The 17,122-nt window shown below is 43.6% G+C and overlaps 1 protein-coding gene across 1 annotated transcript in view; it reads right to left on the bottom strand.

Annotated features, from left to right (window-relative positions):
* Positions 1-16,354, bottom strand: part of LOC124596101 (lysozyme-like) — a 31,810-nt gene extending 15,456 nt beyond the window's left edge. Inside the window, exon 1 of the mRNA XM_047135108.1 lies at positions 16,217-16,354. Within this exon, the coding sequence (XP_046991064.1) occupies positions 16,217-16,292 (76 nt within the window). The 5' untranslated portion in view covers positions 16,293-16,354. The remainder of the gene's footprint in view (positions 1-16,216) is intronic.
* Positions 16,355-17,122: the final 768 nt, after the last annotated feature.

Here is a 17,122-nt window from a genome sequence, read left to right as displayed (position 1 = left end):
TAAATCTGAGTAGTCCGGTATTCAGCACAAAATATATTATTTTGCCCTCAGGGTACGGGGATTTTTCGGACACACTGTACAAAACGTACCTTCGTAGAAACTCTTCCCCATGCTCTAAAATAGGGACAGACTCTGATGACAGAACGTGGTACCTTTACAGCATACTGAATTTTCAAAGTCAGAGACCACGTACAATTTAGTAATTCTAATCATTAGTGCATTTCAAAGTAATTAGGTACTAGTTTCATTAATCCGTGGGTCACTTTTATAAGGATATTGGATGCATCATGGTATTTCAGTTTAAGACGTACATGTACTCATATTAAAATTTCCAACATTTTGAACAGATATTATGATGATAAGATTCTTAAGGCTCTTTTCTATAGCTTGAAAACTATGTATATATTTCGAGCATTTGTTACTCAAAAAAGAATCCATAGCTACGAACTGAGTTACGTATGAGTAGTATGCTGCTAAAAGACCTGTACGTTACTGACAACAGACTCTAAGGGAATAACGTGCTAATGGCATTCTGTTTGCAAGTACCTTTTTTCGCAGCACTTAATTAAACCAATATTCACTCGTACAAACGTGTTCGTTACGCAGTCCATAGAGGCACCATCTACATTAAACGCAACAGTGTAATTTTCCCTCTTCAGACTGAAATTCTCGGAATTTGTTTTCATTATGTACCGGATAACACAATGGTAAACTTTCTTGAGGAGGTCATTGTTTTTTTGTAAGAACCTCTTGTTTTCTCTATGACTATAATACTGCTACCATTAGCAAAGCGAATTTTTTGTCCAGTGGGAATGGTGTAAGGGCGATCAGAAAGTTTCCGTTTAAAGGTAGTGCTACAGCATGTATGTAACGCAAGGCGACTCCGATACGGTTATATAAACATCGACATGGAGGCAATGGGCTAGTGTGGCATTCGTGTCTTTCCGACTTGCGTGCTGTAAATGCGGAAACGTGAACTGGTGGCAAGGTGCGTCCAAACAGGACCAACGTGCTGTTATTCTGTTGTTGGCTGCCGAAGGATAAACACCGGTAGGTATCCATCGAGGAATGAAGAATATCTGTCGAAAACCACCATTGTGGAATGGTACGACAAGGGATGCGGCTCCTTCATGATAAAGCACCCACCCATATAGCAAATGTCGTAACGCATACGTTACGCCAACTAGAATGGGAGACATTCAGGCATTTGTCCTAAACTCCCGATCTCTCCCCATGAGATTATCACCAGTTCAGTCTCTTAAAAGAGGCCTTGAAGCGTCCATGAATCCTGTAATACAAAGTGCAGCAGGCAATTAAAGACATCTTCACGGAGCAGGAGTCTGTGTTTTACCAAAAGGGTATCTTCAACCTGGTGCGCCTGAGCGATGATTATCCCATTGCTTACGGCGCTATACCGATAATGGGCAGTACGGCTTCGAAGGGAAACTCTTTATTCGCCCATTAACGGGGTGTTACAAAAAGATACGGCCAAACTTTCAGGAAACATTCCTCACACACAAAGAAAGAAAATATGTTATGTGGACATGTGTCCGGAAACGCTTACTTTCCATGTTAGAGCTCATTTTATTACTTCTCTTCAAATCACATTAATCATGGAATGGAAACACACAGCAACAGAACGTACCAGCGTGACTTCAAATACTTTGTTACAGGAAATGTTCCTCCGTTAGCGAGGATACATCCATCCACCCTCCGTCGCATGGAATCCCTGATGCGCTGATGCAGCCCTGGAGAATGGCGTATTGTATCACAGCCGTCCACAATACGATCAAGAAGAGTCTCTACATTTGGCACCGGAGTTGCGTAGACAAGAGCTTTCAAATGCCCCCATAAATGAAAGTCAAGAGGGTTGAGGTCAGGAGAGCGTGGAGGCCATGGAATTGGTCCGCCTCTACCAATCCATCGGTCACCGAATCTGTTGTTGAGAAGCCTACGAACACTTCGACTGAAATGTGCAAGAGCTCCATCGTGCATGAACCACATGTTGTGTAGTACTTGTAAAGGCACATTTTCTAGCAGCACAGGTAGAGTATCCCGTATGAAATCATGGCGGTGAATCGAGGAAGTACAGTAAATACTGACGAAACTAAAATGAGCTCTAACATGGAAATTAAGCGTTTCCGGACACATGTCCACATAACATCTTTTCTTTATTTGTGTGTGAGGAATGTTTCCTGAAACTTTGGCCGTACCTTTTTGTAACACCCTGTATATGAGGAGTAGTATTGGTCCAAATATGCTACCTTGAGGATCTCTTGTATTAGTATATTTTGGTTCTGACTTCTCAGGTGTAGCCTTACTTGATGTCTATGTTACGTCTTCCTTTTGTACCCTGTGTGCTCGGTATGATCGGAACCAGTGGAATATAAATCATTCAATAACATTTCGGTATTCCAGTATAGTGTATAATACCGAGAAACTATCTTTATTTCATTTTGATTTGTACTAAACTTCTTTATTTTAGAAACGCTTATCTGTGAACAGCGCGATGCCTCAAGTATTGTAGCATGTCTTTTGAACAGGTTGTAGTTATTAGAACAGGGTGAACCAGGACTGGTTCAGCGCGAGGAAAAGTTATGGGCTGTGGCGTCTGAGATGGCGTCCAAAGATATGGAAAAGCGCGAGGCCGTTAGCAGCGCAAACTCTTCTGAGTGGTGTTGGCTCTCCCCACCACCACACGGGTGCGGCTCGCGGCGGTCGACGTTCGCTGGCAGGGGTCAGCGGCCGGGGCGCACGTCTGCAGGGACCTCAGCGAGCGGCGGCGGGCATCCGGGAGCGCCTGACCTCGCCTCCGTACTGGCCTTCCCTGGCCCTACCTCAGCACGGCAGAGAGTGGCCGTACTGTGCACCTGCTGGCTGCACCAACTAAGCACTACGGTAAAAGTTCACAAGAAACGAAACTGAATTGAGAATTCTTATCCACGGTCACCGGACGAAATTACTCACGTGGCACTTCGAATCTAACAATAATTTTAGACGCTGGCAGATAGTTTACAATGATCTGAAGCAAGCGGACGAAAAGGTCATTCATCACTGGCCGTTAAAATGGCAACACCATGAAGGATAGCAAATAACGAAATTTTATCCTTGTAGTCGGGAGAATAAATGATTAAAGGTGTATGTGATTTGGAGTAGAGAGGGCGCGAAATTCGACACACAGAACTGTTTACCTCTGGCAGCAGCGACGTCTTTAACCTAGGTGTGCATCAAATGGAAATAAGCTAAGGGCCTGAGCAATGCCGCTTCAACCACGAGATCGTTCACCAACTGTAGTGCCTGGCTAGTGATGGCACCTCAGTCTCTCGGAAGTCTGTGATCAGATGTTTCCAGTTTGTGAGTGATATGGAGAACGTACAGGTCAGGGGAACTGTAGCACACCCTCAGTATCGACGTGGGTCAGGATATCAAGGGCAACACACGGTCTTGCGTTATCTTGTTGGAATATAACGTCACAAAGACCTCGAAGTTAGGACAAAGCCAACAGCCTGCTGTCCAAATTTCTGGCTACGCGAACGAGAGGCGATCATATTTTGTATCGAGCGGCATCTGGTACCATTAAGGCAAGTACTGCTCCCGTGGGACAATTATGAATGCAGTCGATTCCATATTCGCATGACAGTCGCGATGATTCAGAACCGGAAAGACTCAAGGGCGCTAGTCGGGCTGAACGTCCTCATTGTGTAACTAAAAAATGTTTCCTTTCACTACGCCCTCTCAAACGTTTCTGATAGTTTCTGCAAACCTGCATGATCTTCGCTTCAGATATAAATCCACTGAATTGATTTAATTTCGTTTGGTTCCCATATCTAATCATCTGAAGAAGACTAATCTCAAATGATAAGAATGAAGCTGAGATCGGTTCTTGTTTTACAGAGTTATATATCTCAGTTTACTAAGGATATTTAAAAACTTGCTAAGTTGTTACCTTAAACGTAGTATCGGATCAAGTATTTTTTAGCATTCTCGTAGATGTGGAACAGTAAGACTTTTGGGTAAGAATCAATCAAGTAATTCGCCCTGAGTGTAGCACGTGAAAGCTCAGCCGAATACCAAATCCGTGTCCTTAAACACTGCGCGTCGCTAACCTGTGACAATACCAGAAGCTGGGATGGGTCTCACTGACGTAGCAACCTAGTCATTGGTTACCCGGAAAGGCCACGTTAATGGCAGATGACCTTCGCGTGGAACCGCATATAATGAGATTGGCTTCTTGCTTACGGTGAACTCGGCAGCAGACGCGTCAGTTAGCATCAGCTACTGAGAACTGAAGCAAGGCAACGGACGTCCTACTGGGAGCGGGATTTCTACTGAATGATGTGCAAGCACTGAAACTAACAGTCCGTCAGTGCCTATGCATGATTCACAGAACTTGTAAAGTTTCACTTAAATTCCAAGGAAGCTATTACTAAGGCTGTGTGCAAAAACATTGGCTGCAGCAAATGTTATTTCTATTTTTGCCTTGGAAATACGTAGAGGCTTCTTTTAGGAGATGGCGTGATTTGGCACATCAGCGTGCGGAAGGAGAATACTTGAAATGTTTTAACAACTGTTTCACGTAACGGAATAAAATAACCAACTCTCCCTGAAGGATACAAAATTATTACTGGAACTGATGTTGTACCAGTGCAGTCATAAAGATTAAGTATGAACCCGAAAAAATATAGTTACGTTGTCAATTGTTTGTTTCTTTGCAAGTACATATATGCAGTCATGGTACCGTATTGAAATCTCCGTGCGAAGTGCCGCAAAAAGCTGGTAGAGGAGCCAAAACAAAATGATGCAGCTCAGTAACAAAGTGAGAGCATGAAGGGAAACGACGCTGAAACAATCCATAAAGAGTACATGTACAGACAAACAAATATTTACAATTTTAGAAAAATTGGATGATTTATTCGAGAGAAAGATCTTCGTAAATTGAGCAAGTCAGTAACGCGTTGATCCACCTCCGGCCCCTCTGAAAGCAGCTATTCGGCATGGAATTAATTGACGGACTTGTGGATGCCCTCCCGAGCTATATTGTGCCAAATTCTCTCCAATTGGCGCTTTAGATCTTCCAAAATCCAGTGATGGTTGGAGGGCCCTGGCCATAATGCACCAAACTTTCTCAACTGGGGAGAGATACGGTGGCCTTGCTGGACAAGTTGGGGTTTGGCAAACACGAACACAAGCAGTAGAAACTATCGATGTGTGTGGATGGGCATTACCTTGCTGAAATATAAGCCCAGTATGGCTTTACATGAAGGGCAACAAAACGGAGCTTAGAATGTCGTCGACATACAGCTGAGCTGTAAGGGTACCGCAGATGACAACCAAAGGGGTCCTGTTGTGAAAACAAATGGCACTCCTGGTTGTCGGGCCTTATGGCAGAAGACAGACAGGTTGGTTGCCCACCGCTGTCCAGGGCGTCTCCAGAAATGTCTTAGACCTGGAATCTCATTGATTCATGTAGAAATGTCTTTAGTGACAAGTCCCGCTTCGAACTGAGCCCCGATGAACAGCATAAATCTCTCCCCAATTGAGAACGTTTGGAGTATTATGGTCAGGGGCCTCTAACCAGCTCGGGATTTTGATGATCTAATGCGCCAATTGGACAGACGTTGACACGATAATGCCCATCAAGACATCTAACAAGTCTTTCAATCGAATAACTGCTCGCATACGGGCCAGAAGTGGACCAAGGCGTTACTGACTTGCTCAGTTTGTGAAGCTCCTTCCCTTGAATAAATCATCCAATTTTTTTAACTGATTTGTCTGTACGAGTACATCTCATCTACCGATTCCTTCGTTGTGTCTTTTTTTTGTCCTAGAGTAGTATCATATGACATAGTGGTCGAGTGAAGCAGGCGTTGCCAGTGTGGACAAGCAAGTCTTTCTGACGAAGAACGAAGTGGCAAACCATCTCTCTGTGAAGAGCCCGTATGTGGAGACCCTTATGCTCGAAGACCGGCGTATCACATCTGAAGCGATAGCGGAAAAAATTAAAATCAGTTACGAATTAGTTTTCTGCAGCTACATTTTGAACGACACGAAGGCCACCGTTCGTTGGGTTCCGCGACTGATCACACCCATTCCGAATTGAGGCAGCAGCTGAAACGTTGCAGTGTGTCAGGCCAAACGAGATGACTGCCTAATCACCATGGACGGTTGCTGTGTGTATCGCTATGAGCCCGAGACGAAGGAATGACGCAAGCAGTGGAAACATGTGGCTTCATCTCAGCAGAAAAACGCGAAGACGGAAACATCGGAAAAATGATGCTCTTTTTGGGACTGCTGTGTTCTGATGCTAACTGATTATATTGATAAGAAGCTAACGGCCAGACGATCATATTCCCCTATTCTTTTGACTATCTTGCGGGAGACTGTGAAGAAGAAACGTCGCCGAAATCTGTCTAAGGGGCAGTCAGCTGATCCACTGACAGATTTCCAGGAATATCTGCCCGCTGAGCTGTTAATTGGTACTGATCATTACTTGAAGAAAGTCATAGATATTCTGTCGTTTCCACTGTGACACCGAAGTTGACTTACACTCCTAAGGCAGCTGCCTTTAATGTCTGCGCTAATCAAAAGCAAACATTACCAAAGGGTAATAAAAATTGCTGTTAATTTTGTGTCCCTTTTCGAAGAATGTGGCCATGTAGTCCAAGAATGTAATAAAATTAATGACGTCATTAAACGAAAACAGAAACTGAGAAGTAGCAGGCGGTTTTTCCTGTGCCTAAACGCAGAACATTAAATGCCAAGTTCCAGGAAGAACGATAGGGCTTTTTGTGCTGTAAAAACCCACGTGATAAGTCGATATGCGTCGAAGGTAAGACGTGTAATATCTCAGTCGGGCAGAGAAACGTCACTTACATTAGTAAAATAGACGCTAAGCTTCATATTCTTGCAAACTGTTAAGGTGCAGATAGTAGGACCAACAAGACTGTAAACTTACTCGATGTGTGCGATGGAAGTCAAGCATCCTTAATTTTTTTTCTGAGTGATTTGATGCGGTTCACCACGAATTCATCTCCTGTGCCAATCTTTCCTTTCCATCTGAGAGTAGTACTTGAAACCTATGTCCTCAATTATTTGCTGTATGCAACGTGCTGGCTTGGCTCTTGTTCGCGAAAGGATTCGTTTTACTCGTCGACGTTTGGACTCTGTTTCCAAAGAATTGTATCGTTTTCATTTAATGGTTGCATCTGAAGTGTCTGATTTCACTTGGGGTTGGTTGGACGGTGCCTCATGGACTCAAGCTGACTGGGAATACAACCCCGTCACTGCCCGGCATTTGGCAAAGTTTGAACGTTTTCATCGCGCGGAGTCGGATGTTATATCTCGAGGTTCTGTGATAAATCTCACAGAGAAATCGTTTGACGACGCAACCTTATCCGTGCTAGGGAAGGGTTTAAATTTTGCACCCACTCCGAAGAGTTTGCCGGTAGTTGATTTTATTAGTTCAATTGAACAGGCGGTTTGCAAACTACCTCCTGACGCTGCAGAGGAGGTTAGGAGGGAGTCATGCCGTGTTTTGACCAGGGCTTGTCCACCCAAGAGTAATGTAACAGCAGCAGAGAGGGCTGCTCTAGGCTCTCTCAAAGTTGATCCTAGTATTGTTATTTTACCTGCGGACAAGGGCAATGCCACCGTTGTTTTAAATAAACATGATTATGTACAAAAGATGCAACGTTTACTATCTGATTCAGCGTATCGCAGAATCGATGCTGACCCCACAAAAAGTGTTGAGAGAAAGACCAACAGCCTCCTGAAGAAAATTGGTTTGTCGCAGGGCACTATCAAGAGTCTTAACACCTATAGTGCTGTTCACCCTAGGTTATATGGCCTTCCGAAGGTTCACAAGGAAGGGGATCCTTTCCGTCCTATAGTGAGTAACATCGGCGCTCCGACATATCATGTAGCCAAGTATCTTGCTTCTCTGTTGAGTCCACAAGTAGGTCGGTGTGAATATCATATCAGGAACTCAGCTGACTTTTTACGTCGTTTGGAGGGACTGAGGTTGAATGACTCTGATATTTTAGTGAGTTTCGATGTGGTCTCTCTCTTCACTCGCGTTCCTCTGTCTGATTCGTTGCGGTTGATTGAGGCCAGGTTTGGTGCTGAATTAACTAATCTTTTTCGGCATGTGTTGACATCCACTTACTTTTTATTTAATGACCAGTATTACCAGCAGACAGATGTAGTTGCGATGGGTAGTCCGTTGTCTCCTGTGATCGCAAATTTGTGTATGGAAGACTTCGAGGAACGCGCATTGGAGTCGGTGCCTTTGAAACCCGACTGTTTCTTTAGATTCGTTGACGATACCTTCGTTGTTTGGCCTCATGGTAGGGCGAATTTGAATGTCTTTCTAGAACATCTGAACTCGATCCACCTGAACATTAGTTTTACGATGGAGGTGGAAGAGGATGGTTGCCTTCCCTTTCTTGACGTGTTGGTTAGAAGGAAGGATGATGGATCATTAGGAGATGCAGTCTACAGGAAACGTACTCACACCGACTTGTACTTACAGGCTAATAGTTGTCACCATCCGGCTCAGCGTGAAGGGGTACTTCGTACCTTGGTACACAGGGCCCATGTCGTTTCTGACGCTGAGACTTGCCAGCTGAGCTGTCCCATCTTGAGGTTACATTTCGTCAAAATGGTTATAGTGATAGACAGATTGAACGTGCGTTGCGCTATCGACCAACTGTACATCGGGTGATTGATGATAATTCTGAGTCAACACCTAAGTCTACTGCCTTTTTGCCTTACGTAGGAAACACGTCCAACAAGATCGATCGTATTTTACGGAAATACGATGTGAAATGTGTATTCCGACCTCCATCTAAAATTAGAGCACTTCTGAGTTCCGTTAAGGATGATCTTGGACTGCGTAAGGCGGGTGTATATCGCACTCCTTGTAGCTGCGGCATGGCATATATTGGTCAAACTATCAGGACCGTGGAGGACCGATGTACTGAGCATAAACGGCACACACGATTACAGCAGCCAAATAGATCTGCTATTGCCGAACATTGCTTGGATACTGGTCACCCCATTGTACATAATAACACAGAGATATTGGCATACAGGTCCAGGTATTGGGGCAGTGTTATTAGGGAGGCAGTTGAGATTAAATTGGCGAGAAACCTCGTTAACAGGGATGGAGGTTTCTGTTTAAGCTGTCTTTGGAATCCGGCTCTCTCCCTTGTCAAAAAACAGGGAGACAGAGTCGATGCTACCTCACCTGCGAATTCACAGTCTCACTATCGATAGCTCTGACCTTGGTCATCTTTGGTGGCACTAGTGTTCAGTGTGTGTGTTATCTTTCCTGCTTCAGTCCGAGAACCGAGGTTTTTAAATTTGCATGTACGCCGCCCGTTCGTTGCAGTTTGCCTTGAAAATGGCGGGGTGTTCTCCCGCCGAAATATCGGCGGTCGCCGAAAGTGTTACCTGGCTGAATTCCCGGAAGTTGTTTGAAAGTTGTATACGCCAGGAGAAACTCAGGTCTCACAATAGTTGAAATGTTTCCGCTGTTGCGATTACGAAAAAGCATCATCTGTGAAAAGGAATGACGACAAAGAAAATTTGTGCCGCTTTACGAAAGTGGTCGCAACAACCACTTCGGCTATCCGTGCGCGACTCACCGCCAGACCCAATCTTGACCCAGACTTCCATATGTTGTTCTTCCTGCGACACAACCTGTACAGGTACACAGATTATGTAATTGCCATACAGAGGAGGAAATTTTAATTGAACGTCGCTGCCCTGTATCGGCGGATGAACACGATATATTGCAGTACCTATGGAGGGGCGAAACCCGCACTGATATTCGGAAAGTACAGTCTCTGAAACAGTTTGGAGGCGAATCAACAGAATTCTAGCAAAAATTTTACCAGCAACGGAGAGCAAGGATATGCCACGGTAACTACCACAGATGCTTCGGTAGCCTTTTTCAGAGGTGGAGACGATTGTCTACTTCCTTGCGTCAGCTGGTATCTCACGGATTTCCCACACTAGAGGGAACGGAGAGAGAACAACCGATAAGCTGACAACGCACAGGCGTTGCGCTGAGCGACCAGAAGGCTACTGGACGTCCACTGCGACGGCGCCGCCACAGCTGGGAGCCCTTGAGCGGCTGCTGCAGTGCGACGGCCAAATGTCAGGGCCGCGCGGCCAGGCCGACGGCCTTGCGACAGCGCGTCTGCTCCACTTATGCACGCGGACGCGTCTCCCGGATGTTTGCTGGCGTCATCGCGGACCTGTGTCGTAAAACACTGGAACGCGGACCGGACCTGCCTGGACCGGCCGACCGCCAGCCTCTACCTCGACACCTAACGCTGTTTTCCACCACAAGCGGCGACGCGTCCGCACTTCTCTCGTACCCGTCAAGGTCTGCTTCAAAAAGTTGTTTTTGCCGCATTCGGTTGTGGTGGGCACTCATTACTGGCAGTTATTCATTAAACTGAATTCGGAAGCAGATTAATTTCAACCAATTTAGTCTCCACTTTTTACACTGTAAGAAACTCATTAACGTCTAGAAAACAGGATCGCTTGTCACGCGAGGCTTGAATTACACCCGCAGATTCTCATCTGAAACTCAGTGCTCGCGCACTTACATAATGTAGCCTGCAGGAAATTACGACATTTCCGCACTTTGACGACGAACGTTTGGAAAAGTGTCTCCCTCGCAAACGTAGTCTTGGTGTTCCTGACGTATCCAGCGCGTGCAGGATATGAACGCTCAATAGAAAAAGGGAATTTAACATTTAAAATCTGATTAACGGCTAGATAATCAGAGATAAAGCACAATCCCTGACTAACGAAAGAAATCTGCTGTGTGTTTTCAAAGGAAACGTGCCGCCATACCCTTAAGCGATTCAGACACATCACTGTGCTAACTCTCTTGGGCGCAAGGAACACATGATTACAAATTAAAATTTGTGAGCTATTGTAAGGAAACAATAAATTTGACACTTTCATATCAGTAAATATAAATAAACCTATAGTAATTAGTTGTACTGTGGTGCTTAAAATACCTACGAGTTCCGTAATGTACAAACTGCTCATGGCTTCCTAGTGCAAAAACAATGTCATCAAGCGTATCATCCAAATGATTCCTCACACTTTTTCCTCATATTTCATTTGTATTAACTACTCTTCATACGAAAAAACTGCAACAGTCGCTTGCACATGTAATAAAGCAGTTTTCCAGAACACTGATAATGTTTCCTGAAGAGGAGAAAATACAATCTGTCTATGACCTCTCGGTTGAAAATGTGTTATCGGACTCCTAACTAACATGAGGCAGGGCATACATGTCCAAAGAAACATTGAATCGTACTTCTGAATAGCAGATTCTCTGCGATGTCGTATATATCCATCGACGCCGGGGAAGCTACTTGCATTTAAAATGTTTCCCCTGCACGGGAACGTACATAATGGATATGCAAATGCAGGTTTTGTATCCATGGTTGACGACATATGGAAGTGGGTCTGGCCGTGGAGCGTCCTCGAATAGCCTAATGGTATGCCGAGAAATCGGGATTTGAGTCCCGGTCCAGCACAAATTTTCATTTCCATTTTAATATACAGCCTATGGCGGTTCATATTCGCAATTGCTAATACATTTCCTGTATATAAAATTTCCTCCAAACAAAAATGTAAGTTTTCAAAAACCGAAGCCTATTCTACTGCATCAATCGCGTCAGCTACACTCAGATGATTCAACGAGGCCTGGAGGGACTGACACATCGATGTTTCTGATGAAGTAAGAACATGCAATTGAACAAGAGCGAGTAACTTAAACAATTAAATTTAGGCACTGTTTTCGAAAAATAATTGTGGTTCTTTGAAACAGTAACGTAACGTGTGTCACAAGCATGGCATTTTCATAATCCCTACTTCGCTGCATGTGGGTTAGAACTGCGGTTTGTTACACAGCTTTAATGTACGAGAAAGTTTAATTCCTACTTCAATCCACAACAGGTGCTGTTGTACGATAAACAAGACCGATATTCGAACAACTATTTTGCTGTTTGTAATCGCCTTGCGCAATACCATCTCATTTACTGTATATATGGATATAGCCTTTATTTAGCACGGGTACCGTTGACATAAAGTCTGTAAAGCGACAGTGTGTCATATAATAGCATCTTTTCGATTATACATATCAGTATAGTAAGTCATTTGCTGTCATCTAATGGCTTTATGATACGAAACATGTGCTACGGTTTGAGTACCGAAAGGCACAGTTATGATTCTTTTCACAAGCAAAAAGATGTATACATCGTTGGAGGTTGTTATAACAATTGTATTCTAGGAAAGGACCTTGGTTTGTAACTCTCTGTACGATGCTTTCATTGCTCACGAATTCTAGCGTGGATGGGCATTTCAGCCACACACTGTCCTTGTTTAGATGTGTTTAAGTGATTTTCTAAAAATATCAATTTAGCTTATCCGTGATTTTACCGTATTTTTTTTCCAGCAGTGAGGGAGTAGTTTTATCAAAGTGGCCACAACGGTTTCCACCAACAGCACTAGAGAGAGTTATGTCTCTACCGACAGGAAGGTGAACAAAAAAACTGAAAGCAGTGAAAAGACGTTTTGCTCTTCCTGAACAGGACAGTTACATACTTTGTTGCAAGCGTTGTTAGCCATCTCTGTGGATCACTGCTCTATTAACATTTAGCACTGAACACTTTTCAAGGAGAAACCTTTGATTGTTTTCTGGAAGCGTTTAACGTTATAAACTTTGTTACTGTCTCTAGACCACTGTTTACTTGAATCTGAAGTGATTTTTCACAACGTCGAAGAGCTTGCTGCTGCCCGTGGGAGGGAGATTAGTATAAGTACTGTCTTAGTGTATGGAAACTAATGTCACTTTATGTTATTATTCACAGCACAGTTTCGCTAAGAATCAGAGTTTATCGAAGGAGAAACCGACTACTTCTTGTACGTCTGTTGAAACTTTTCCCGTTTGCGAGGTCCGTTTCACGCTTTTTACCAGTCTAGAATTTAAAGCATTGCCAAATTTTCCGAATTTAGCATCTCTGGTGTCCCCTAAATTACTTCAGACGATTTTTGTTCCTTCAGAAACGTCGCGATTGTTTTCATGTTTCGTCCTGTTGAACTTGGGCTCCGAATCTTTAATGACCTGATCTGATACTTCATCACTTTTGTAACGCATCGGCCAGACCCAGGCACCATAACGAAGCATCGTCTGCAAAACATCTGGCAAGAAAACTTGGAAATTCCAGGAGTGCATTCTACAGCCAATGATAAACAAAAATTCTGCTCTGTGGATAGTATGATACACGAGTACTTCTTCGAGTAGTGCTTACTAAAAGATCTAAACTTATAATAAGTGACAGTTTACGACGAAGTAATGATATATTAAACGTTCCAAACGTGAGCCACCAAGGGCAACACAAAAGCCGTAGCTCAGTGGTAAATAAGGTAGATGCATTCCAAGGTAGCTAACGGTTGAGGATTCACACGATTGCATACTCAATTTTCTGTGTTCAGACGATTAAGGACATAGAAGCAATAAGTTTTCAGCTGTTACCATTATAAATAGTGTCCTCTTATAGGGCTATCTTTTTGAAACCCACTCTTCTGCTATCATAGACAGGGTGTTTCAAAAGTTCTATCACAGGCTTCAAGGAGTTGTAGAGGGGATAAAGTTTTGATAAAGAACCATGTTCAGAACTGTACTGTTTGAAGGTAAAATAAGTTTGCTGATAAGAGACATGGGCTCTCAGACGTGTGCTCTATAGGAGTTGCTCCATGTGAAAACCATGCTAATTGTTACACAAGGTGTATATGTGAATAGCGCTTTCATACACACAATCTGCACATTATGATGGGTGCTGAATAATGTCTACTGCCGCTACAACCCGTGCAAGAAGTTCTTCCACTTGTATTGGAGTCTCTTACACCAGACTCTTCATGTCGCCCTACAAGAAACAGTCAAGAGGGGGAAAATCTAGAGGCCGTGGTAGTCAAGAGTTGGTCTACCTTGACCTGTCACCTTTTACCTTAAGGTTGGTGGAGATGTCCGCGGACGCCACGTGCCAAATGCGCAGATGCGCCATCATACTGGATCACATTTGGTGACGGAGTGACAGTGGCAAATCGTTCAAAAACCTCTAGCACAACTCTCCTCAGTTTGTGTGCTTACTGTGAAGCGGGGGATTTAAAAGTGGTCCGATTAAATTTATTTTGTATCCAAACGGTAAGTTTCCGGATATGGCTTCCTTGTCAAAACTTTATCTACTAAGTCCTTCCTGCAACCCCTATAAGGCAGTAATACAAATATAAAAACCTGAAGTAGGTTGTAAAGCTTTGCAGGTTAGTTTGCGCTGTGAAATAACTTTTAGGAAAAGAAAAATTCGATACGTTGCGCCGTTTTCGATTTAATTAGCGTAGAAGTTGGCCAATCAGGCTGCTGCGCGCGCAGATTCAAGCCCCCAGCCAGAGACTGTGTCGCTAAACGTGGTCTTCGTCTGGTTTCCTAAAACCAAAACAGAGAGCCATACAAAAATTTGACTTGGGATGGTAGTAAGGATCGAACCCGAGCCAAAGGCTGAGCAGTCTCGTGCGCTATCATCTTAGCTATGAGAACCACTGTCACTAACTGTACATGGCAGGCCGCTTAATTTCGCACGCAACGACCGGATTGGCTAACTTCGATGACAATTAACTCCAAAACGGTGCAACGTATCGAATTTTTTCTTCATATTTATTTCGCAGCACAACCTACCCTACAACATCCTTACACGTTGCAACAAGCTTTTCAAACTATTTCTGACCACCCAAGCATATTTATATGGGTTTTATCGTCCGTAAAGAAGGTGCTATAAGGGAACGTGTTTCAGAAACATTATTAAATAATATTAGTCCAGACGAAAGTCTCAGATGCAACAAAGCAATGGTAGGCAAAGTTATTCCAAGACGTCGTGACCGATGATACATCACTCGCTCAACCCATAAGGTTTTCTGGCATTTGAAAATGTTGAGAAGAGAGAGAGAGAGAGAGAGAGAGAGAGAGAACCGTTGCCTGGTTCTTGTTTAAAGTAGCTGTGGAATTTCATACACAACCTCCTACCCGAAAAAAAAATGCAGGGACTAAGAAATTGATTAATTGTCAGATTTTCGAAACAAAACTAACTTTGCTATTTTACAATCAACAATACTTCTCACTGTCATTAAGTGTTAATAATGTGATTCAACACTATTCATTGATCACGGAGAAAAGAGCAATGAGTAACAGCGGAATTAAATTTGTCATCAAGCAAGAACACTACATTGTCAAGTAAAAATTTTTGAATATGAAGATCTCTTGCTGTCTTGAATCTGCAATTGGACACGTGCTGTTTAAATAGAAACTGTATGAGGCTAGTTACAGATTACAAAACTCCTTTCATTAAATTACTTGAAAAAAGAGAACATTTATGCCATGATGAGATTTTTTCATCCCTTTTCTGTCGACATACACTTATCTCTTCCATTAGGCTTCGGGCTGCAGTCGGATGACATCGACACCTTACCTCGATATTTCGGCTGGCAACCATTCTGCCATCTTTAGGTGAGTTTACACACTCACCCACCACGAGATGACTGCCTTTCTTCCGAAATATCGTGAAAAAAGGTCGACGTCATATAGCTCAGGCCCTAAATATCATAAAATACTCATTATGCCGGGAAAACTTCAGGAATTACATTTATTACTTCATCAACAATACCTTTTTATCGATGCATACCGAATTCCGTGATATTCAACGGACTGGTTCCAGTGTTTCAACTGGACGTCACCGCTCTGACTAGCGTGTCCCTAACCTACCTCATAATCCTGCTGATCAACGAGTTTAACGTGGATTACGAAACACGTGTCGTTCCTGAAGAATCTTCACATCGTTGAAAGGTGAAGGTTAGGTTAAAGGCAGACTGAAATATTCCACGGACCGACGGGGATTCCATCCCGCAGCCTTTCGGTTTCTAGGCTCGCGCTTCGCTACAGGAATACAAGCACACGCCATTTTTTCATTAGATATTAAAATTGGTGTTAATTATTTCAGACTATATTAGGACACTTACTATGATTCATTTCATCAAGATAATGTTGGAGAAGGGGAGAATGGTGAGTCCAATGACATTAAGAATGATCGATCGATATCCGTGGACGTCGATATGATTGGTCCTTATCGGTACTCACCAGCAACAAGAGCCCAGCAGGAAACCACACACAAAACAGTGGCAGTGGTGAGCAGCGTCGTGTTGTAGCGCGCCATGGTGTTTGACTGGCGGAGTGAGAACTGGCGGCCGGTGCGTCAGCGAGCGGTATATATAGGCGGCGCTAGCGGACCTTGTAGGGATCCCCTCCTCACCGCGCGTCGAAGTCTCCGGCTGCCGCCCACGGAATTCCCAGGCCGGCCTGTAGGGACACTGGCCCACATTATAGCGGTGACCACACGCATCGCCGTGCCCGAGACTTCTGTGAAGGCGTTGCTCCTCACCTGTGAGACATCGCTGCCGTTGTGATACTGGCCAGATGGGTTATATTACATTTATGGAAGGCATCACATTCCCATCGCCAGTGTGATAAGTCGTTTAGGTGACTGCAAAAATAAAAATTAGCCAAGTGCGACTAGGACTCGCGCGCTCTGGGGTTGTGCATAGACATAATTACGTATGTAGGTAGTTCATTCATCCCGTGTATCGAGAAGCTCGACGATTTTGCCTGTTATCGATATATATACTGCCAAGATCTCGGTCGTGGGAATTCCAAGACTTTCAAGAATTATTAAGTTTTAAGTTTAAATTTTTGTGTGATTTCGCATTTGTTACCGTGATTCCTGAGAAAAAAGAAAATTTTAACAGACGGATAGACTGACAGTCGGATAACAAGTGACAAAACATTTTTTTTTTCGTGTGCTATAAATAAAAATTAACGGTTTTCGGATCTCCTCCCTTACTTGTACTTTTAAATTTTGCTTCTTGCGAGGTTTCATGCTCCTGAGTCAACAGGAAGCACCCTACAGATTTTGGTGAGTGAGTTTGCGAGTGTTAAAATGCGTGACGTAAATGTCTGTATCTTTTTATTACATTGTCTTGGAAGCGA

This window comes from Schistocerca americana, chromosome 2 (assembly GCF_021461395.2).
Source record: "Schistocerca americana isolate TAMUIC-IGC-003095 chromosome 2, iqSchAmer2.1, whole genome shotgun sequence".
Taxonomy (NCBI): Eukaryota; Metazoa; Arthropoda; class Insecta; order Orthoptera; family Acrididae; genus Schistocerca; species Schistocerca americana.
Note: the sequence above shows the minus strand (reverse complement) of the source record. Positions and strands in the feature narration are given on the sequence as shown.